Source organism: Echinops telfairi, unplaced genomic scaffold (genome assembly GCF_000313985.2).
Source record: "Echinops telfairi isolate 266 unplaced genomic scaffold, ASM31398v2 ScPeMD7_6080;HRSCAF=6971, whole genome shotgun sequence".
NCBI lineage: Eukaryota > Metazoa > Chordata > Mammalia > Afrosoricida > Tenrecidae > Echinops > Echinops telfairi.
The window spans coordinates 10290029-10313286 of record NW_022109980.1 but is presented as its reverse complement, the minus strand read 5'-3'; the positions used below and the strand labels follow the sequence as shown (position 1 = coordinate 10313286).

At 42.8% G+C, this 23258-nt stretch overlaps 1 protein-coding gene across 2 annotated transcripts in view; it reads left to right on the top strand.

The window, feature by feature from the left end:
* Nucleotides 1-20040, top strand: part of ZDHHC9 (zinc finger DHHC-type palmitoyltransferase 9) — a 44848-nt gene extending 24808 nt beyond the window's left edge. For both annotated transcript variants that reach the window (XM_045295869.1, XM_004713074.2), the window contains exons 4-10: nucleotides 402-560; nucleotides 11366-11503; nucleotides 12523-12571; nucleotides 13527-13629; nucleotides 15055-15158; nucleotides 15468-15564; nucleotides 18413-20040. In XM_045295869.1, the coding sequence (XP_045151804.1) occupies nucleotides 402-560; nucleotides 11366-11503; nucleotides 12523-12571; nucleotides 13527-13629; nucleotides 15055-15158; nucleotides 15468-15564; nucleotides 18413-18529 (767 nt within the window). In that variant the 3' untranslated portion in view covers nucleotides 18530-20040. The remainder of the gene's footprint in view (nucleotides 1-401; nucleotides 561-11365; nucleotides 11504-12522; nucleotides 12572-13526; nucleotides 13630-15054; nucleotides 15159-15467; nucleotides 15565-18412) is intronic.
* The last annotated feature ends 3218 nt before the right edge of the window (nucleotides 20041-23258 follow it).

Here is a 23258-nt window from a genome sequence, read left to right as displayed (position 1 = left end):
TGAGGCCCTAATAAAATGATTTAAAAAATAATAAAAAATAAAGAGTTATAGTCTCAGAAACTCAAAGAGGCTGTTCTACTGTGTCCCCTAGGGTCACTATGATTAGAATTGACCTGATGGCAGGGAGTATATGTAGTATAGTATATTGCCATCTGCTAACCTTGTGGTGTAGGGGGTTATGCTTTGGGCTGCTAACCTCAAGGTCAGCAATTTGAAACCATCAGCTGCTCCATGAAAGACCAATGAGGCTTTCTATTTGCATTGAGTTCCACAGTCTTGGAAACCCATAGGGGCAGTTCTACTCTGTTCTAAAGGGAAGCTGTAAGTTGAAATATCTAGATGGCAGTGAGGTGTTTTGTTTTGTTTTCCAAATGATGTCAACCTTTTTTACTGACTTACAGAAGCTACTAATGGTACGGTCCCCCAAGGCCAACGACCACCACCTCGTATCAAGAACTTCCAGATAAATAACCAGATTGTGAAACTGAAATACTGTTACACATGCAAGATCTTCCGGCCTCCCCGGGCCTCCCATTGCAGCATCTGTGACAACTGTGTGGGTGAGTAAAGCCAAGGGCACCTTGCCAGAGGGGAAGACTGAGATGCAGAAGAAGAGGGTCAGGTTGGTCACCAAGTCTGGAGTAAAAGCAATGGGAGAGAAAAGTTAGATTCAAAATCACCTTAGATAAGAAGAAAGCTCTGGAACAACTGGGAATCAATTGTACGTGTCTACAACAAATTGTAACTTAAATATCCTGGTGGCAGCGTACTTAAGCATGTGGACTGTTAACTGGGTAGTCGATGGTTTGAGCCCATCAGCTCCTCCACGGGAGAAAGATGAAGCTGTCTGCTTCCGTAAAGATTCACAGCCTTGGAAATCCCATAGAACAATTCTACTGTGTCTTATAAGATCGCTATCAGTTGGAATCAACTTGATGGCAGTGGGTTTGGTTTTGGAGTCTAAAATTGAAAAACAGAAACAGATTTTGCCTGTTCTGCAAAATCTCGGTTTTCTTCTGCTGGGTCTATTTCAGGCAGGGCCCACCTTAAATAAGAGGATGAACCTAGTCCACTGGAGGGCAGCATTGGGGAAGGAAGGGCCTTAGAAGAAGCAGTATTCTTGAGCGGTTACTACATACTAGGCACTGTGTGAAGTGCTTGACTTTTCAAGATTCCTAACTACCCCATGAGATAGGTCTTATCCCCAGTTTACAGATGAGGACTTGGATGAAGCAACTTTTATGTAGGTACATGTAATTAGGATGAGAAGGAGCTGATTCCGGTCTAATTCCCAAACTTGCATTTATTCTATTTCTGCTACTTCATCTCACCTACTTTGGACATGCGGTCAGGAGGGACCAGTCCCTCAAAAAGGACATCATCCTTAGTAAAGTGGATGGTCAGCAAAAAAGAGGAAGCCCCTCAACGAGATGGATTGACACAGTCATTGTAACAATGGGCTCAGACATAACAATTGTGAGGATGCTGCAGGACTGGGCCATGGTTCATTCTGCTGTACATAGAGTAATTATGAGTCAGAACCAACAACAGTTTAACATGAAAAAAAAAAGTTCATCTCTCCTGATAATCAGAGGAATATAATTAAAGCAAGATTCTTTCGTTTGTAAAAGACTTTATTTTTCAGAGCAGTTTTAGGGTTATGGGAAAATTGTACAGAAAGTACAGGGCGTTCCAATGTACCCTGCCTCCTGCAAAGTATTTATCCTATTGTTAGGTGTTGGCTGTCATCTTTATGGAAGCAGACCACCAGGACTTTGTCCTATGGAAGGATTCGGTTGGTTAGCAGCCAAGCACTTAGTCATTTATGTGGTGTTTTTTTAATTTAAAACCTTTTATTGGGGGCTCTTACAGCTCTTATCACAATCCATTGTGTCAAGCACATTTGTACATAAGTTGCCATCATCAGTATCAAAAGATTTTCTTTCTACTTGAGTCCTTGATATCAGCTCCTCATTTTTTCCCTCCCTCCCCCACCTTCCCTCTTAATCATTTGTTTTAACAGAGCTTCTAATTCTTTTCTAAGAATCAGCACAAAGTTGTTTACTATGACGCAGAGGTAAACAATATCCCATATTGCTGTACCACTCTGTCATCTCTAAGACCAGCTCTGCCCCTCTCCTCAGTACACTTCCTCCTGTCTTTGGGTTCAGTCATTTGCGATAACATCGCATATATATCACTAAACTACATCTACACTTATGGAGTTTATTAAGGAAGTAACAGGTTACAACTTGAGATAAGGATCAACTCATAGTAGAAATAACTCAGAATAAAGTTCTTGCATTTGGACAGCTTCTTTTTGGCTGCTGCCATTGGGCCCTGCTCAGGGACTGGATACCACTGGGCACTGCTTGGATAACTATTACAGCTCTTAGCTCCATGGGCCAGCAAACCCCACTGGGGTCACTTTTGCCGTGCAATCTCTTGTGTCTTCAGTGTCCAGCTTATTCTCTCTCTCTCTCTCTCTCTCTCTCTCTCTCTCTCTCCATTTCACTCTCTAAAGTCTCTATCAGAGACACTGGTTATATGACAATCTCCATATTAATTTCCAGGCATGTCCTCTTCCAATAAGACCATGAACTAACTAATCTCCTACAAAGGTTCCATGTACTTTATTTGCATCAACACACTGTCCAATTCCTGTAAGAGCTTCTTTTACCTCATTCACACAATCCCGGCCAGTCACTTAATGGGAGTAACAAGACCAAACATAGCTCAACTCAACAGACTCACTGCCATGTAATTGATTCTGACTTATAGTGACCCTATAGGACAGAGTAGAACTACCTTTTTGGGTTTCTGAGATTTTTACACCTTTACAGGAGTAAATAGCCTCATCTTTCTCCTGGAGAGCAACTGGTGAGTTTGAACCACTGACCTTGGGGTTAGCAACTCAATGTGTAGCCCCATACCATTGCTGGCCACCTGTATGTCTTCTTTGGTGAAGTATTTATTCATGTTCTTTGCTCATTTTAAAAACAGTTTTATTGACATATAATTCACATATCAGACAATTCAACAGTTTATACATATTACAAAGAGTTGTGACGTCACCACCACAATACATTTTGGAACATTTTATTCTTTCTTGTACTCATTGTTATTAGCTTCCCATTTCCCCTCAACTTCCCCTGCCATACCCCCAAGAAACCATTAATCCAATTATTCTCTCTAATATAGATTGACCTATCCTGGATTTCATATACAGAAAAACATACAAAGAACAGAAACAAACAGACAAAAAATCATCAACAAATGTAAAACAAAGCAGAAAATATTTAAAATTAGAGTAAATTTAAAATGGGTCAAAGGGCAGATCAAATGATAAGGCGTTACATTTTAGCCTAACTGCATCTGCAGTAATCCACTTTATAATGTATTTTGTCTGCTAGAAAGACTATTTACATGGCTGGTCTACGGTCAGAGGGTATTCACCAGAGGTTTAATCCCCACAAAGATGCTGCAAATGAATTTTGGGATTTAACTGTCATCCACAGCCTTTTGAAAACCGAGTGCTCAGAATTTTCTTCTTTAAAATCATTTTATTGGGAACTCTTACAGATATTATAACAATCCATAATTCAATTAGATGAAGCATCATTGTACAATTGCTGCTACCATCATTTTCAAAACATGTTCTTTCTTCTTGATCTCTTTGATATCAGCTCCCCTTTATCCAGTTCCTCCCCAACCCTACCCCCCAGGAATTCTTCTTTTTATATTATTATTTGCTGTATCTTACACCATCCAATGTATCTGTTCACCTATATTCTGTTATTCGTTCATCTCGAGTGGAGTTATACAATTGCGGTTGCTATCGTACCCGTCTCCCCATACCTTCAGGGAATCATTACTCCCATTGCTATTTCTGAAGGGTTTATCTATCTTGAATTTCATTCATCGAATTACCTTAATTATACAAATGAACATACACAGGTCTCACAAGATTAATGAAGTACAGCTAACACCATAACAGTAAGAAGAGGAAATATTAAAGAACTAGAGGATAGTTATATGTTTAATCAGTGCTATACTGCACCCTGGGTATTTCATCTCTTCATGTGGCTCTTCTGTGAGGGACTGTCCAATTTATCTTACAGGTGGGTTTTGGGTCTCCACTTTGTCTATGTTCCTTCACATCAATTTGATTACTTGTTTTTGAATTTCTGATACCTATTCCCATTGACACCTCATGATCACACAGGCTGGTGTGCTTCTTCCATGTGGGCTTTGTTGCTTCTGAGCTGATGACCGCTTGTTTATCTTCAAGCCTTTAAGACCCCAGATGCTATATCTTTGATAGCCGGGCACCATCAGCTTTCTTCACCACATTTGCTTATGGTACTCAGAATTTAAGACCTAATACTGTTCCCTTTTCTGGTTTTAGATTTTATTATTTACAATCATTGAATCACATAGGTTGGTGTCTGCTCATTTTCAATTGGATTGTCTTTTTCTTGTTGAGGTGTTGAAGCCTCTTACACATTTTAGAAAGTAGTCCCTTCTCTGGTAATATCATTACTACAATTTTCCCCTTAGTCTGTGGGTTCTTTTTCTGTATTTTTAGTGAAATATTTTGATGCATATGCATGTTAATTTTAGGTGGTCTCAGTTATCTATATTAACTTCTGCTGTTTGTGTGTTTTAAGTTATGTTTGATAATGTATTTGTGTCCTGAATTATGAACCCTAAATTTGTCCCTATTTTTCATTGATGATCTTTACAGTTTTAGCTTTTAAATTTAGGTCTTTGATCCATCTAAGTTAGTTTTTGTATATAGAGTGAGATAAAGGTCCTATTTTATTTTCTGCAAATCGATACCCAATTTTGTCATTTGTTAAAGAGATTATCTCTTTCCCATTTAATGAATTTTGACCCTTTGTGTCTCAGTTCTGTTCCATTGGTCTATGTGTCTCTTATTGTACCAGTGCAAGATTGATTTTGGTTACTATAGCTGTGTTTTGAGATTAGAAATGTAGAGGCCATATACGCTGTTCTTTTTTAATAGTGCTTTTCTTATCCGGGGCTTCTTTCCATTCCTTCTAAAGTTGATGATTCGTTTTCTAATGTTCTCTTTAAAGAATAATGTTAGAATCTGGATCTGGATTGCATTATATTTGTAGATTTCTTTGGGCAGTACTGACCATTTGACAATGTTAAGTCTTCCTGTCCATGAGCATAGTATATTCTCTTTTGACTCTTGTAGTAGTGTTTTGTAGTTTTGTTTGCATAGGTCCTTTGTTTCTATGGTTACATTTATACCTAAGTATTTAATTTTTGGTAGCTATTGTAAATGATATTGAATTTTATAATTTACTTTTCAGAGCTCTCTTTGTTAGTATAAAGAAATCTGGCTGATTTTTGTAGGTTAATCTTCTATTCTGCCACTTTGCTGAATATTTTCATTGTTTACAAGAAATTTCTGAGCAGCGCAAGATGGCAGCCAGCATGAGCTCAGACAATTTCTGAAAACTGGTGCACAGCCTTAAAACAAAATGTGGACCTAAATACCCAGAGGCACCTCCCTTTTGTAATATTTGTAACAAAAATCGATATGAATGAAGTTAATAGTTCTAATGGAGAAGTAGACCCAAGAGCCATATCAGTGCTAGCAAAATGGCAGAATTCTTCGAGCATCAAAGTTGTCCTGCAAGAGCTCTGGCACCTAATGATGTCTAAAGAAAATATGAAACTCCCTCAGCTGCCCGAAGGACAGTGTTACAGCAATTAATCAAGAAAAACCATAGGCCCTTCCCGCCAATCAATTTAAGCAGTCTTCATTTTCCAAAGTAGTACATTTTTTTCCAGCACCCCTTCCCAGTTCCTGTTGCCCTTCCCTCCCCAAAGTAGTACATTTTTAAGATGGACCTCAAAGTACTAGAAAGGAAGTTTCCATTTGAGGGCAGGTTATCTTATGATACTGTACATGACACTAATTTTTTTGTCCATTTGGAATATATAAGTTGTGCTATAACTGCCCCGCCACCACCAACAACAACAAAAGGAATTTTCTTGCCACGTCTCTAAGATTTTCTATGTATAGGATCATATCTTTTGCAAATGGAGTTTTACTTTTATTTTGCCAATTTGGATGCTTTTAATATTCCCTTTCTTTTCTTATACCTTTGGTTAAGAGTTCTAGCACGATATTGAACAGGAGTGATGGCATCCTTTTCTGGCTCCTGTCCAAGGGGAATGCTTTCAGTTTCTCTCCATTGAAAGTAATGTGGATGATGTTTTGTGGATAATGACCTTATTTATGTTGGGGAAATTCCCTGCTATTTTTATTTTGTTGAGTATTTTTATCTGGATTGACTGTTGGATTTTGTCAAATGTCTTTTCTGCCTCAATCAATATGATTATGTGCCCCCCCTCCAACTCTTTGGTTTATTTATGTGGTAGAATACATGTGTGTCTAATGTTGAACTATCCTTGAATACTTGGTGTGAATCCCACTTGGTTATGATGTAATATTTTTTTATATGTGTTGCTGTAATCAATTGGCTAGCCTTCTGTAGATACTTTTTGCATTTATGTTCTTGAAGGCTATTGGTCTATAATTTTCTTTTTTAGTGATATATTTGCCTGGGTTTGGTATCAAGGTCATGCTGTCTTCATAAAATGAACTTGAGACAATCCCATCCTTTTGTAGTCTTTGGAATAGTTTGAGTAGATTTTGTGTCAGCTCTTTATAAATGCTGGGTAGAATCCACCAGTGAAGCTGTCTGGGTCTAGACTTTTTTGTTGTGAGTATTTTCGTGACTTGATCTTTTTTTTTTCTTATAATTTGCTCAAATTTTCTAATTCATTTTGTGTTAGTTTAGGTAGGTAATGTATTTCTAGAAATGTGTCTGTTTCTTCTAGGTTTCCAAATTTGTTGCAGTACAGTTTTTCATGATGTTCTGTTACCATTCTTTTTATTTCTGTTGGTTTTGTTGTGACATCACCCATTTAATTTATTATTTGTGTTATTTTAATTTTACTGTTTTTCTTTGTTAAATTTGTTGTGTTTTTCCAGCTTATGAATCTTTTCAAGAACCAACGTCTAGTCTTATTGATTCTTTCTATTGCTTTTCTGTTGTCCGTTTCATGTTTTCTGCTCCAATCTTTATTATTTCTTTTCTTCTGGTGACAAGGCATATTACATTGCTCTTCTTGTAAAATTCTGAAGATATTAGGTTAAGGTGCTAATCTGATTCTTTCTCCTTTTAAAAAAATATTTAAAAATTTTGCTTCTGTCTCTCCTTTTGTGATGAATGCATTTATTACTATAAGATTATTAATATAAGTCTCCCAAAGATTTTCATATGTTGTGTTTTCTATCTCATTTGATTCAAGGAATTTTTCAATTTCATTTTTAATTTTATCTATTCTCATTCTATAGTTATTATTACTTTTGTAGTTTATAAGAATGATATTATTCAATTTGATTTTTTTTAGCCCTTTACCTTTCCATAGTTGATTTCTATGTTTTACAGCAGTGTGATCTGAGATGTTTTGCAACATTTCAATGTTTTAATTTATTAAGACTTGCTTTGCTTTATGGCCTAACATATAGTCTATTCTGAAGAATGTTCCATGTGTGCTGGAAAACAATGCTTATTGTGTTGTTGTAGGGTGGAGTGTTCTAGACATGTTTACGAGGTCACATTAGCTGATTGTATTGTTTAGTTCTGTGTCTTTGTTGAGTTTCTTTCTAGGTCTCTTCTTTGTTGAATGTGATGTATTAATGTCTCCTACTATTATTGTAGAATTGTCTATTTCTCTCTTCAATACTGTTAGAGATCAATCAGTTGATGTGTTTTGAGGCTCTTTCATTGAGTGCATAGATATTAAAAAACTCCTAGTAAGTGTAATAGAGAATGTGAGGGTGTACACAGTTTTCGGCTGCTTGCTATTGGCATTGTGCGGTTCAGAGCAAGTTTGGCTAGTGTTAGCTGCTGTCCATTTTTGATCAGATGGCACAGGAGCAAGTAGTGACCCTTGTCTAGTAGGTAGGATTGCAGGAGGTTTGGATGTGGCTAGGTTGTGTGGACAAGCTTGCTGTTTCCCTTTAGGTAGGAGAGAAAACAAACAAAATCAAAAAGGGAAATAATAAAGAAAAGAAAACAATAAGCAGGGGAAAGTAGGCAATCAATAGGAAAACAACAAAACAAAAAAACATCAAGAAATCAAGTGAAGGAAAGCAGTAAAACAAGTAGCAAGGATAAAGAAATTCATAACTAAAAAGGAAAGGAAAATAAAAACAAGGGATGGCAAAAAACAGACAAACCCACAAGCAACAACACTAAGTAGGACATGAACAGAAAACAGTTGGGGGTGGGGGTGGGAACTAAGAAGGGAAAAAAAGAAGGGAGGGAGGGAAAGAAGAAACAAAGAAAGGAGAATACCCTGTAGGGCAGGGCACCCAGTAAGGGTCTAGTGCTTTCTGCCAGCCAAGGAGCTCATGGGATGGGAAGATGAGAGGTGCGGGGGTGGGATGCCTGCTCCTAGACAGAGTTCCTGCTGTCCTAGTATTATCTGGGGTCAGGGCCCCAGATATTCAAGTAGTTTGTGCAGGCTCAGAAGGCTGCTGAGATTAGGATGTTTGTTCCCAGAGGGAACTCTTAAAAAAATTTTTTTTTTAATTAGGGGCTCATACAACTCTTATCACAATCCATCCATACATGAATTGTGTAAAGCACATTTGTACATTCATGGCCCTTATCATTCTCAAAACATTTGCTTTCTACTTAAGCCCCTGGCATCAGGTCCTCATTTTTCCCCCTCCCTCATGAACTCTTGATAATTTATAAATTATTATTTTGTCATATCTTGCCCTGATTGATGTCTCCCTTCACTCACTTTTCTGTTGTCCATCTCCCAGGGAGGAGGTCACATGTAGATCCTTGTAATCGGTTCCCCCTTTCCAACCCACTCTCCCTCTACCCTCCCAGTATTGCCACTCACACCACTGGTCCTGTAGGGCTCATCTGCCCTGGATTCCCTGTATTTCCAGTTCCTATCTGTACCAGTGTACATCCTCTGGTCTAGCCAGACCTGCAAGGTAGAATTGGGATCATGATAGTGGGGGTGGGGGTGGGGAGGAAGCATTTAGGAACTAGAGGAAAGTTGTATTTTTCATCGTTGCTATATTGCAGCAACGGGAACTCTTTAGGGCTCAGAAGGCAGCTGGGCATAGAGTGGTGATTATAGGAGTTCTTGCCCGGCCAGATTTGGCCAGGAAAAGACCATTTGCCTAGCACTCTGAGTTCTGCTTGTCTGAGGTGGAGTTCGTGCATATCCGGACAAGAGGTGTGGCACCAGGAGCCTGATCCAGGAAGGCAGGATGTGTCATTGGTCACTGAGTGGGTTAGGGTGGGGCCTTGCTGTGCTTCTGGTCACCAGGAGATTATAGGGTGCTAGGGGAGGATCCCATCTTTCTATTTCCAGCCGCAGGTGTGAGCTCGTTTCCTGTCTGGCTGATGTCCTGATGAAAGGCTGCTTGCAAAAGTTCAAGATGGCTGAGCTGTCTCAGGCCAGTTGACATTTCAGCTGCTCTGTGTCTCGTTCAGGTTCACGTCTTAGTTGGTATTTAATTAACTTCTTGAACCTGTTCTTTGAAGTTCAGGGTTCCAGGATTATCCTCTGTATCCTTTTCATTTGGTCTTTCTTGTCTGTTGTAGATGCCTAGACTGCCATTTTACCAAAAGCCCCTCCCCCACTATTCAATTTTTCCAATTTTCTTTGCTATTTTCACCCAAAGAAGAGGAAATAGCGAAGGAAATTTGACAAAGGAGCCTGGTGGTGTAGTTGGTTATGCATTGGGCTGCTAACGACAGGGTCAGCAGTTTGAATCCACCAGATGCTCTGTGAGAAAAAGATGAAGCTTTCTGTTCCTGGAAACCCCAGGGAGCAGTTCTACACTTCCTGGTAGGGTCACCATGAGTCAGAACTGTCTTTCTTTGTTGTTTTGTTTGGTTTTGCCTGGTTTTTTTTGCGCTTATTAATGTCTCTGCATGCCTATCTACGTAAGATAGGCAGAATAAACAATGCAGAGATGAAAACAATGGGACCGATGGTTGGGGGGGGCATGGAAAAAGGGGAGGTGGCAGAAAGGAATGGGGGTTGTCAACCAACCCAGGGACAAGGGATCAACAGGTGAACTATAGGCAATGGAGAGAAGTGTGTAGGATGCCTAGTGGGGCTTAATCAAGTGCAATGTAACAGCGAGGAATTACTAAACCCAAATGAAGGCCAAACATGATAGTGGGACAACAGGAAATAGAGGTAAGAAATAGGAGGCAAAGGACATTTATAGAGGTCTAAATATAGGCATGTACATATGTAAATATATTTATATACAGTGATAGAGAAATAGATCTATATACTTATATCTATGTTTAGAATTAAGGTAGCCAAAGGAATTAAGAATTAAGTCGAGTCGATTGGGCCTCAACTCAAGTCCTCCCTCAATGCAAGAACACTTTGTTCTAACCATCCGGCATTCTGTGACACAATCGGTGAAGTCAAAATGGGTGCATAAGCAAATGTGAAGAAAGCTGATGGTGCCCGGCTATCAAAAGATATATCGTCTGGGGTCTTAAAGGCTTGAAGATAAAAAAAAGCGGTTATCTAGCTGAGAAGCAACAAAGCCCACATGGAAGAAGCACACCAGCCTGTGTGCTCATGAGTTGTCAATGGGATCAGGTATCAGGCATCTAAGACTCAGAGCAAAATCATACCAATGTGAAGGCGGCGGGGCGGAGTGGGGGGAGGGCATGGAGTGGAGACCCAAAGCCCATCTGTAGACAATTGGGCATTCCATTACAGAAGGGTCACAAGCCAGTCAGAGTGCAGTATAGCACTGATGAAACATACAACTTTCCTCTAGTTCTTTAATGCTCCTCCCCACATCCCACTGTCATGACCTCAGTTCTATCTTTCAAATCGGACTAGTCCAAAACATGTACACTGCTACAGATAAGAGCCCACAACATGGGGAATCCAGGATAGATAAAGCCCTCAGGACCAACAATGAGAGTGGAGATACCAGGAGGATAAGGGGAAGGTGTGGGGAGGAGAAAGGGGGAGAAAATGAGGAACAGATAGCAAGGGCTCAAGTAAAAATAAAATGCTTTGAAAATGATGATGGCAACATTTGTACAAGTGTGCTTGACACAATGGATGAACGTATGGATTGTGATAAGAGATGTAAGAGCCCCCAATAAAAGTGTTTAATAAAAAAAGAAAAAAGCACTTGTTATAACTGATATAGACAATGATGTGGGGGTCTTTGAATTGGTTATTATGTGTATAATTGGGTTGCTCTTTGTCCTTTATCACTGAAATCTGTCTTCCACAGAGCGCTTCGATCATCACTGCCCCTGGGTGGGGAATTGTGTTGGAAAGAGGAACTACCGCTACTTCTACCTCTTCATCCTTTCTCTCTCCCTCCTCACAATCTACGTCTTTGCCTTCAACATCGTCTATGTGGCCCTCAGTGAGTATGCAGGACAGTGTCTGCTATCGGGGTGGGAGTGGGAGAAGACTTGACCTAGGGGGTTGGTTGGATTTCCTGGTGGGACTTGACCATTGTGAATATTCCTTTGGACCAATTGGAATGAGCATGACTCCACACCTCAGCCCACCTCAGTAAGCATTTACTGTATGGGTTGACTTTCTCTCTGGCCCATGCTGGGGACTAGGATCATAATCATAGGTCTAGTGTACTGGGTGTTTCTGAGCTGACCCCAAAAGTTAGGGATGTGTTTTGGCTATATGTCTCCTCTATTCTTCTGCCTTACAAGACCTGCCCTGTTCTAGGTAGTTGATGGAGTTTTACCAGAGAAGCATCTTTCAGTAGCTCACTGACTACTTTGGGATACAGTCAAACCCACATAGAACCAAGTAAGGGTTTGTGATGTGGAGTCAAAAGAATGACTTTCATCATAAAAGTTTCCAGGGAAGAGCTGGATTTTAAGAGAGGGATACAGATTGGTGATGAGAGAGGAGGATTTTGCTTGGACATCTTTAAAAATGTTTCTCTCATCTATATCTTCATACACATCTCTGGGTGACTCAGTCAAGGGCTGTTACTAATTTTTTTAAAAGATGGAGGTTCAGATCCACTTGGAAGAAAGGCCTGTCAGTCTAATTCTGAAAGGTCACCGTTATCAAAAACCCTATAGCAGGTCACAACATTGCAGGTCTGCAATGCCTGGGGTCACCAGGAGTTGAAATGGGTTCGATGGCAACTGGTTGGAGCTCGGGAACACGGAGGGGGACCTACACTTGGCTTCTGTTCAGCTTTGTGGCCCAGGGACTGGTCCTGCATTGGAAATGTGGACTCTTTAGTCTTGAGATGATCAACTTGGGGGTGTGTCCCTTGACTGAGTGACAGCTTATCTTCTGCCAGCCTTTCAGAAGGGTTCAGAAGGGAAGAAGGGAGTAGGCACTAGGATCATGTGCACTTTTTACTGAAATCACTAATTTTTCTCTCTGTCCCTCTCTATCTCCCAGAATCGTTGAAAATTGGCTTCCTGGAGACGTTGAAAGAAACTCCTGGCACATATCCTCCCTGGGAAGGCTGTCCCTGTGAAGCCCTCTTCAATTACTTTTTCAGCATGCTTTCTCCTACCAGCTCTCCAACCTTCCAATTTTGTCAATAATCAAAGTTGTGCCAAAGTCTAAACTAAACCCTGTAGTCTTGGTGGGAGCCACCAGCGTGGCAGATAGACAGGCCTTATAGGGAGCTCTTCTTCTCACTCCATCTTCCATGTCCACCCTCCCAGTCCTGCTGATCTCAGGCTCAGCCCCACCTCTGCTGGTGGGTTGAACTTTGCCTCAATATACCTCTTAGTTCCTGTTCTGGCAGCCCCACCTTTCTGCAGCAGCTCTGGCTTCTTTAGAATGCCAGCTGCATTCCTGCAGAGGAGATTCAGATGAGATCTCTAAGCATCACCTCCTATTTTTACCCCCCACCAGTAAAAAATATTGTAATGTTTAATTTTCGATGGGTTTTGCAATGGCAATACTGACCAACAAAAATTTAGCTTTGATCTGCTGTGAAATTCCCCACAACGAGATAAGCAAATGAAAACAAAAAAATCCAAACTTACTGCCACAGAGTTGATGCCAACTCATACAGATCCCATAGGACAGGGTAGAACTGCCCCCATGGGTTTCTGAGACTAACTCTTCAGGGGAGTAGAGAGCCTCGTTTTTCCTCCCTAAGCGAGGTGGGTGGTTTCAAACTGCTGACCTGGTGGTTAGCAGCCCAACACATAACCACTTTGCCACCAGGGCTCCCCACAACAAGCTAATGATAACTAAATAGACAAACCTTTCACGGCACTCGAGGTGCTGGTGATCTGCTGGTAGTGAATAGACTAGGAATCCTGTGGAGATGGATGCTTGTCCATTTGTGACATTTGTTCCAAGACGTAAACATGGTGTGACCAGTATGAACTGAAGCACTTGAGTCCCCTAGTGTGGCTCCTTCAACATTCCTTAACACCACTCACTGTTCTGGAAGTACTCATTTGCTTCTTCACACTCTGGTCTGTCGTGGGCCTGACTGGGTTTCACACTTTCCTCGTGGCTCTCAACCAGACAACCAATGAAGATGTAAGTGCCTTTGTCCTTCCCTCACCACCCATTCCTCTCCTTCAGAAAGCCGGTTTCTGTCGTGACCTGCTAGAGAACGGAATCCAGGGCCTGTTTGGGGCTGATGGCCTGCAGGGTGTTAGGATAAAGATTGAATCGCTTCTTGGTCTTTTGGCTAAGATCAAGTTTAGGAAAAAGACCGAGAAGTTGGGTGGGTACAAGTTCTTCAGTTGTAAGGTGACCAGACATCCCGCTTTTGGCGGGAGAGTCCCGATTTTTAACAATTTTCCCGTGTCCCGCGGCATTTTTAAATGTCCCGATTTTTGGAAAGAATACACGACAAGCTAGGGTATATGGTTTTCGGCTGCCATGTGGCTATTTCGCCAGGATATGAGTTTTATCAATGGTGTCCCGCTTTTGTCCCGCTTTACCAGTGTTAAAATCTGGTCACCTTATTGTAGGGTCCTTACAAGCTAGCTGGGGCTTCTGGTTTGGGAACAGAGGCAGAGTTATACTGAGTAAACCTTTGCTCTCTAAGAATTACCAGTAAATCCATGTCCTTTGTAGAAAATGAGAAAATACAAATGAACAAAACTGAGAGAATATATCCATCCAACTTTTTTTTTTTTAACATTTTATTAGGGGCTCATACAACTGTTATCCCAATCCATACACACATCAATTGTGTAAAGCACATTTGTACATCGTTTCTCAAAACATTTTCTTTTATCTCTTAATCAAAACCAAATACGCACTGCCATCAAGTCAATTCCGACACACCCGAGAGAGCAGTCGATGCTGACTCACAGCGACCCCATAGGATAGAGCTGCCCCCTTTGAATTTTCAAGACTGACTGTAACTGTTTAGTGGAGTAGAAAGCTCTGTCTGTCTCCTGAGAAGATGGTGGTTTCGAACTGCTGACTTTTTGGATTGCGCCATCAAGGCTCCATCTTGTAGATATTATGTATTAAATATTTTTTAGATAAAAATACTAAATATAACCTACTTTTCCCCATCCATCCTATTATAAACATTTTTAAATGTCTATACAATAGTTCTTTAACATATTTTTAAAATTGATAAATCATTTTATTAGGGGCTCTTACACTCATAACAATCCATACACCAATTGTATCCAACACATTTGTACATATGTTGCCATCATCCTTTTCAAAACATTTTCTTTCTGTTTGAGCCCTTGATATCGACTCCTCTTTTTTCCCTCTCCCATCCTCTCAACCTCATAAATCCCTGATAAATTATAAATTATTATTATTTTCATGTCTGACACCATCTGCCGTCTCCCTTTACCCACGTTTCTGTTGTTCGCTCCTTGGAGCGTCAATCATTGTGGTTGGTTCCCTGTTTCTCCCCCTTCTTCCCCCACCTTCCCTGTTATTTCTTTACCATACATTTTAATGGGAGTCTTGGATTCTGTCTTGCAGATCAAAGGTTCGTGGACAGGGAAGAATCGTGTCCAGAATCCCTACAGCCATGGCAACATCGTGAAGAACTGCTGTGAAGTTCTCTGTGGCCCCTTGCCCCCCAGGTACCCAGGGGACCAGGAGGTCATGAACTCTTAGGCTGAGTAACTCAACTGGACCCCCTGACCTGATCTAAGGCATTCTTCAAGGTGGCCTCTTCCTGTCAAATAGGTCTTCCCAGGGATTGACCCTTGGTGCCATATTTACATGCCACAGACCATTTCATTGGTTTGTTCTCTTGTTAGTGCGATAGCCCCTGCCAAAGGACAGGCTTCTGCTTTCTGATCTACACAGCAGGAGTCAGTGGGGTGGGGAATGAGGGGCAGGATGACTGCTCAGTGCATTATAAACTCTCCTGTCTCCTGGCCTTTCAGTGTGCTGGACCGAAGGGGTATTTTGCCACTGGAGGAAAGTGGAAGCCGGCCTCCCAGTACCCAAGAGACCAGTAGCAGCCTATTGCCACAGAGCCCAGTAAGTATTCCTGAGTTCCAGACTGGGTCAGTGTTAAGAGTTGGTGTCGGCAAAATTTACAGCTTCCAAACCTAACGGACAAATCTGTATCGCAGCCACCCAGCGTCCTTGTCTCCACTAATGCTTTGACATGGGTCTTCGGCTCTTTCTACCCTTGAGGTCAACATATATTGGGACAGCCACTGTGTTACATACTAGGGAGACATCAGTGAACAAGACAAATCATGTCCCAGGAGCTCATTGTCTGAAGTGGTGGGCAGGGTGGGTGGGGTAGGGCAGGAGGGCAAGAGATAGGAAAATAGGTCTTTGCTCAGTGTTGGGGAAAGTGCCCTGATAAGGAAAGGCATAAAATGCTCTATGAGCTAAGAGTAAGGTCAAGGGATCATGTTGGAGTTAGTGAGAGGTTGACTTCTGTAGAAGGGGCTCTGGAGCCTTACTGGAATACTGCAGGTGTGGTGGAAACTCTACCAGTTAGCTTGCCCAAGATATACTTTATAAAGTAGGCATGTTCCTAAAAGTTACCACTGGAGCTTTCATTTTTATAATAGCCTTATTGAGAAGGAACTCTGGTGGTGTCGTGGTTGTGTGCTGGGCTGCGATCCGCAAGTTCAGCAGTTTGAAACCACCAGCTGCTCCTCGGGAGAAAGATGAGGCCGTCAACTCCCGTAAAAAGTTATAGATTCATGATCCCAGTTCTGCCTTGCAAACCTAGTTAGACCAGAGGATGCACAGCGGTACAGATGGGAACTGGAAACACAGGGAATCTAGGGCAGATGAACCCCTCAGGACCAGCAGTGAGAGTGGCGATACCAGGAGGGAAGGGGGCGGTAGAAAGGGGGAATCGATTACAAGGATCTACATATAACCTCCTCTCTGGGGGATGGGCAACAGAAGGGTGGGTGAAGGGAGATGCCGGGCAGTGTAAGATAAGATAAAATAATAATTTATAAATTATTAAGGGTTCATGAGGGAGGGGGGAGTGGGAAGGGAAGAGGAAGGGAAAAAGGAAAATGAGGAACTGATTCTAAGAACCCAAGTGGAAAGCGAATTTTGGGAACAATGAGGGCAATAAATGTATAAGTGTGCTTTACACAATTGATGTATGTATGGATTGTGATAAGACTTGTATGAGCCACAATAAAATGATTTAAAAGAAAAAAAAGTTATAGAATTGGAAACTCTCAAGAGTGGTTCTACCCTGTCCTATAGGGTTGCTCTGAGTCAGCATCTACTCGATGGCCATGAGTTTGGTTTTATTGAGATGGATGTCCCCTAATCTACAAATCACCAATTTAAACAATTCTATCCACTGGTGTTTAGAATATCCACTGAGTTGTATGATCATCACAATGATTTTAAAATATTTCCATTATTTCTCCCCAAATCTCAGTACCTACTACTAATCACTTCTGTGTTTCCTCTCACTTTCTTCGACTCCTTTCCCACCCCGCCCTCCCTGCAAACTCTTAGGTTACCACTAATCAAATTTCCATCTCTACATTTCCTCTCCTGGGCATTTCACCTAAATGAGATCATACAATATAGAGTCTGTTAGGACTGGCTGCTTTCACATAGGTTCATTCCTATGTGAAACTGTAGCATGTTTCCGGACTTCGTTTCTTTCTATGGCCAAGCATTCTGTTGTGTTGCTATACTACAGTTTCTTTACCCACTCACCAGTCGATGGATATTTGAGTGGTTTCTACATTTGAGCCATGATGAATGCTTCTGCTATAAACATTTGTGTTCCAGTTTTTGTGTGGGCATATGTTGCCATTTCTCTTGGCTTGATCCCTGGGAGGATCACGGATGGGTTGGATGGTAGCTGGATGTTTAACCATCCGAGGACCTGCCAGCCTATACACCAAAGAGCCATTATACCTTTCCAGATCTGCCAGCACTGTGTGAGGGATCCACTTTCCCAAGCGCCTGGCCAACACTTGCATTCATTTTTATTTCGTTTGAAAACTGTAGCTATCCTGGTGCGTGTGAAGGGTTAGCTCATTACAGTTTCTCTCGTGAGTCATGAGGTTGAGCATCTCTTCATGTACTCATTGGCTTTTTGCCTGTCTTTTTCTTTTTAGCTGTGATATCTTTGTTTATTTATTTTATTATGAGTTAGGTGTGTGTGGGGGAGGTGTGTGTGCGTTACTGCAGACCATCATTTCTGTATTCAACAGGCCAAACCACTTATCACACCCACACCCACACCCGCAGTGTTCTACCTTACCCCTCCCCCTCCCTTATTCTCCTCCCCTTGGCAACCTCCAAAGTCTGTTCCCTTGGGTACGGAAGACTTTGTCTTGGTTTTCATCCTTAGAGCAGTGGTCTCATACAGTGTTTATCCTTTGGTGATGGACTTACCTCACCCGGCATAATGTTCTCCCGCTCCGTCCATGTCATGAGGTACTTTGTGGCTGCATCATTATTTTGAGGCGATGTGTAGTATTTCATCGTGTGTATGCACCATACTGCCTTTATCCATTCTTCTCCTGATGGGCATTTGGGCCAAATGCTCCTTTGTCCCATGATTCAGTTGGGTTGTCTTGTTAGATTGAGTTATCAGAGTTTTCTATATATTCCATATGCGATGCCCCTATCAGCTATCTGGTTTGCAGATATTCGTGGCTCCTATTATTAGTATCATGAATGATAATGGAAGAATAATGGAAATATCCATCCACAAAAGATAGGTAAGCGTGGCGCGTGACTACATTTCGTGAGTCGTGCTGTTTAGTGCTAGTAGCGTCTCTGTAGTATCAGTGTGGTCAATGGGCTTCAAGGGAGAATCCAGGGTTTCTGGATGATATCCATCTGTGTAATGCATTTGCTCTCTTTTCTCTCTCAGGTCCCGACAGAACACCTGAGCTCTAATGACATGCCGGAGGAGAGCAGCACTCCTGAAGAGATGCCGCCCCCAGAACCACCCGAGCCGCCCCAGGAGGTGGCGGAAGCTGAGAAGTAGTCTATTTGTGGAAGAGACTTTTGTTTGTGTTTAATTAGGGCTATGAGAGATTTAAGGGGAGAAGATAAACCCGAGACAGAGAGCAAGTAAGCTCCCTTTTATTGTTTTCCTTTGGTCTTTCTCCACCCAATTGCACACTGGTCTGTTCTTGCTGCAAGCTTTTTTTTTACTCTTTTTTTAATTTTGGTTTTTAATCTCCTGGACTCAAGACAGTGGCAGAAGATGCCAGCCATCGCTGGTAATTGGACACGTGGGTCTCCTGAGGCTGGCAATGGGAGACCATGGCTTCAGTCAGGGAGTTCCCGTGGACTGCCCTCTCATCCTTCTAAACCCCAGCTCTCTTGCTCCGCACCATTGATCTGATCCTGGGGTTGAAGGGTCCTGAGATGGGCGAAAATCCTTTCAAGCTGTCGCATGTCATGAGTCCAGAGGCAATCACGGCTCCTCAGGGCCTTCAGAATTGAAGAAGATGAAGAGTGGGGTTGGAGGAGTCTCCCGGCTACTCAAGTGCCAACATGGCCAGCTGAACCTAGGCATGGGGCAGTTGTCTTCCACTTGTTGTATTTACTCACGTAGCTACCCCTCTGTCCCGCTCCCACTCTCCCAGCTTCTCCCCTTCCCAATTAGACGTCACTACATAGTTGCAGTAGAGAGAACAATTTACGTTCTCGTTGCTGCCTGGAACCGTTTATTTAAGACCTGTGCCATTCTCAGTAAGAATCGACGAGATGCCAATGGCATCGCCCCACCCACTCTCTGTCTTCTCTCTCTTCCATTCTCATTAGCCCCTTTAAATGTTTTTATCCTTTGGACTCTTGCTCCCCATTAGGAGCTGTAATGGCAGTAATAAAAGTCTGCACTTGGGGGGTTTCGTGTCCTCAGAGGAAGCCCAAGTGCTCACTTAAAACACTACCCCCTCAGACGCCCTGTGTGAGGTCTGCAGAGGCCCAGATGCACAACTGGGGAAACCAAGGCACAGAGAGGCTCTCCTCTCCTCTCCCCCTACGTCCCCTCAGAAAAGAAAATAATAATAATTAAAAAAGATAACCAATACTTCCATTAAGCCTAGGCTGAGTGAGGAGGGAAAGCCCAGCACTGCTGCCCTCCCGGGTGACCCACTCCCAGGCCTCAGCCCGCGCCCGCGCCCGTGCCCGTGCCCACACCGAGCAGGCCACGGTGACCGCCCCGGCCTTCCTCCAAGCCCCGCCCCGCTCTTCCAGCCCTTCCACCGGCAGCGTCCCAGAGCCACTTCACCCTGGGGGTGGGCTGTGGCCCCCATCAGCTCTGCTCAGGACCTGCTCTATTTCAGGGAAGAAGATTTATGTATTATATGTGGCTATATTTCCTAGAGCACCTGTGTTTTTCTCTTTCTAAGCCAGGGTCTTATCTGGATGACTTCTGGGGAGGGGGGAGGGGAGTGTACACCAGAACTTTTAATCTATTTAAAGGCGATTAAACTGTGTCTAATGCAAACTGCCTGCCTCCTCCTTCCCTCCCCTTCCATGTCTAGAACCCCCATGGGAGGGTTGTGTTGGTGTAGGGGGAGTGGGGCAGGTGGGAGTAGGGGTGGGGTGGGCATTGAAAGAGGTTGTTTTTTTTCTGGCCATCAATTTTTTCCAGGGAAACGGCAGGCGAGTTTGCAAAATCTCCATTGGTCTACATTCCATTTCTGGGCTCAAGTTTTATCTGGATCTGGGCTAATGAAGAAAGGGCTTTTCAAGGCAGCATACGGTGCTAATAAAATGGGCAGGCGAGGGCTATATTTATTCCACTGACCAGAACACTGACCCTTTTTTAGAGTATTGTTTTTACGCAGAGAGATGCCGTTCATTGCAAAGGAGTCTTGACCGAGAAAGCAAGGCACACCAAGGCCTTCCTTTGGGTGTGGTTTTGTTCACGATCTTTTTCCAGAGATGATACTTAGCTCTTTTTAAATAGTTTATCATTCAGGTTCCTGGCCATTTCCCATCTCACCCTTCCATTCGGAGATCGGAATTTATGACATTTATGGCTCCCACGTACATTCTCTTCAGAGCAGGATTGGAACAGAACAATCCTTCCCTTGTGAGGAAAGATAGATAGATAGATAGATAGATAGATAGATAGATAGATAGATAGATAGATAGAGATGCAGAGTACTCTCCTAACTGTGTCAACGTTGCCTTTACAAAATCGGTCTCCCTCAGTTTGTTCCTGTCGTTAGGTTTCGACTAGTTCAAACTAAGGCCAGACTTGGAGAGTTGGGAAGTGACTAGCGTTTTCTAGGTGACCTGCCCCTCCTGTGAACGAATCCTTTTAGCCCAGCCTGCCTCACGCCTTCTATTCCCCTGGGTTAGGCTGGACTGACTTCCTTCTGCTTACCTCAGCCATGCTCCTGCACAGCTTTTCAGAGGTGAGGGACAAACATGAAAATCCCTTCTTTCTAGTGGGAAATTACGATGATGATTCTTATTAGTGTCTGGGTTTTCATGCTCCCTAGTCGTTCTTTTCCTTGATAAATCCACAATGTCTGAAGACTTTGACTAGAAAACCCGTCTCATTCATGCTACAAACCAACTGAGACGGCCCCTGGTCGTATTCAGAGTCTTGGTCAGAGGGGAGAGTGAAGAATTGATTTCTCCCACAGGAGGAGGCTGTAAATTGTTCAGTCTTTTCAATGGCTGACACTCTTTCCAATTCTCCTCTTCCTCCCCTTTCCTCAAGATTCCTGTGCCCCCCACTTCCCCAGGCCAGGATGGTGGGCGCTGATCCAAACTCTCTGGGAGAGGGTGGAAGTTGGCTATTTGGGGCCAGTTCTTTATGTCCCTGGCCCTGGCTGAGGTCATCATCTTGTTCCCTGTGTTCTCTGCCCCGGAGCCGAGGGGGTTTCTGATTGGATAGCAGCGAAATTCCATTCTTCCCATTGTCGACTTCCTGCCTTCCCCCCCATGGCCCCTTTTTTCCAACTGACCCAATCCCTTTATCTTGTTGGGGGTCGGGGGTGGGGTGGGGGTGGTATTTGATTTTTAAATCTATTTTCTAACATAAATGCAATTTACTATGTAAATCTCTGCCTTTGTGTGTGAGTCTACCAATGTGTACACATCGCACTCCCCTCCCCCCACTCTCCGGTATTTCTTAATAAAGACATCTTTCATTTGTGGGGAAAGCCAATTCACGAAGACTTGAATGGCTTTAGAAATATAGGGATGGCAGTTTCTTTGTGCTTTAGCCTCGTTTCTTGACTTGTGCCTGGTGTGTGTTCTGCCCCTCCCCCCTCTTGTGATACCACCCTCCCAGTCTTTGAGATCCCTTAATTTACTGGGGCAAAGCAAGAGGGAGGGCGACCTGTCCTGTATCTGGTACCCCTCTGGGAGCACTTGATTGGCTAAAGCGGTAACCTAGCAACCTAGCTCCCCTCCCTCTCCCCCTAGACTGGCCTTCTTAGGCCCTTTCTTCTAGTTCAGTTCATTTTGTCCTCCTGAGGCTGGGGCCAAGGCAAGAGTAGTGAGGGAATCCCCAAGGGATGACAGTAACTGGCTTTCAAAATAAATGGTAATTTGTTTTCGTGCCTTGGCATGACTAAAGAAGAGCTAGGTCTCTAATGATTCACAAAGTGTTTGCATCCGTTTTGAGAAGACGGTCTAGGAATCCCTTGCTGTTCTTAGGGGTTAGGCTTTAGGAAGAGGGTCGGAGGCTAAGCCTGTGACCAGCATTCATTTCAAAGGAGGCAAGCCCCCTTTGCAAGAGCACACACATACACACACAAGGTAAAAACACAGAAACAAAGAAGGCCCTGGTGGATTTCCTGCGTTGGGTAAAGGTAAAACGAGAATTATTGCTGCTTTGTTGTTCGGTACCGTCGAGTGGACTGGGACTCACAACAGAAGGAAGCACTGCCCAGTCCTGTGGCATCCTCACAATTGTTGTTGTGTTTGTGCCACCATGCCATGCCATCTCCTTGAAGGGTTCCTCTTTTTGGCTAAGCCTCTAAAATAATGAACTAGAAATCTACACCTGTAAACCTTTTGACTGTTCCATAGGCTAGTAATACAGGTGGTCAACCCTGGGATAATTAGCTGGTGGTGTAAGCAGCTAATATGCTCACCTGTTAATCAAAAGTTCGGGTCCACGCAGAGGTGCCCTGGATGAAAGGCCCACCACCAGCCTCTGCAAGCCCCAGGGAGCGCAGTCTACTTTGACACCCATAAGGCCTCCAGGAGCCAGAATGGACTCTCTAAAAACGGGCAACAACATTTTTATATTTTGAGTACGCACAACGAATTTCCAGGAAGGTAACAGCTATGCAAATTAAGGGAAGGTAGAACGTTATTTTTTTTCAGAACTTTACCAAGAGTTGGTCACAACTTTTGAAAATCATGTCATTCGGGCATATTTAAGTAGTCAATCCAACACACCTGCATTAGTCTTCATTTGTAGCCTTGCTAGAGATTCCACACATCAGCGAAAATGTCTGACTACCGTATGCTTATGTGTTTAAGTCTAGTCTTGCCTGGGTATTTGCATATTGAAATACTTCTTACCCAATTACAAATTAGATAGCTAGAGATGGTTGGCTCTGATTAAGGCAGGCTTATGTACAACAAAATGAATTGGTGCCCGGTCCTCCGCCATCCTCTTGACCAGCACCAGCATATATGGGGGCCCATCATTGCTGATAATGTGCCAATCTATCTACCAAGGATTGCCCTCATCCTCAATGGCCCTTGACTTCAACACACAAGATGTT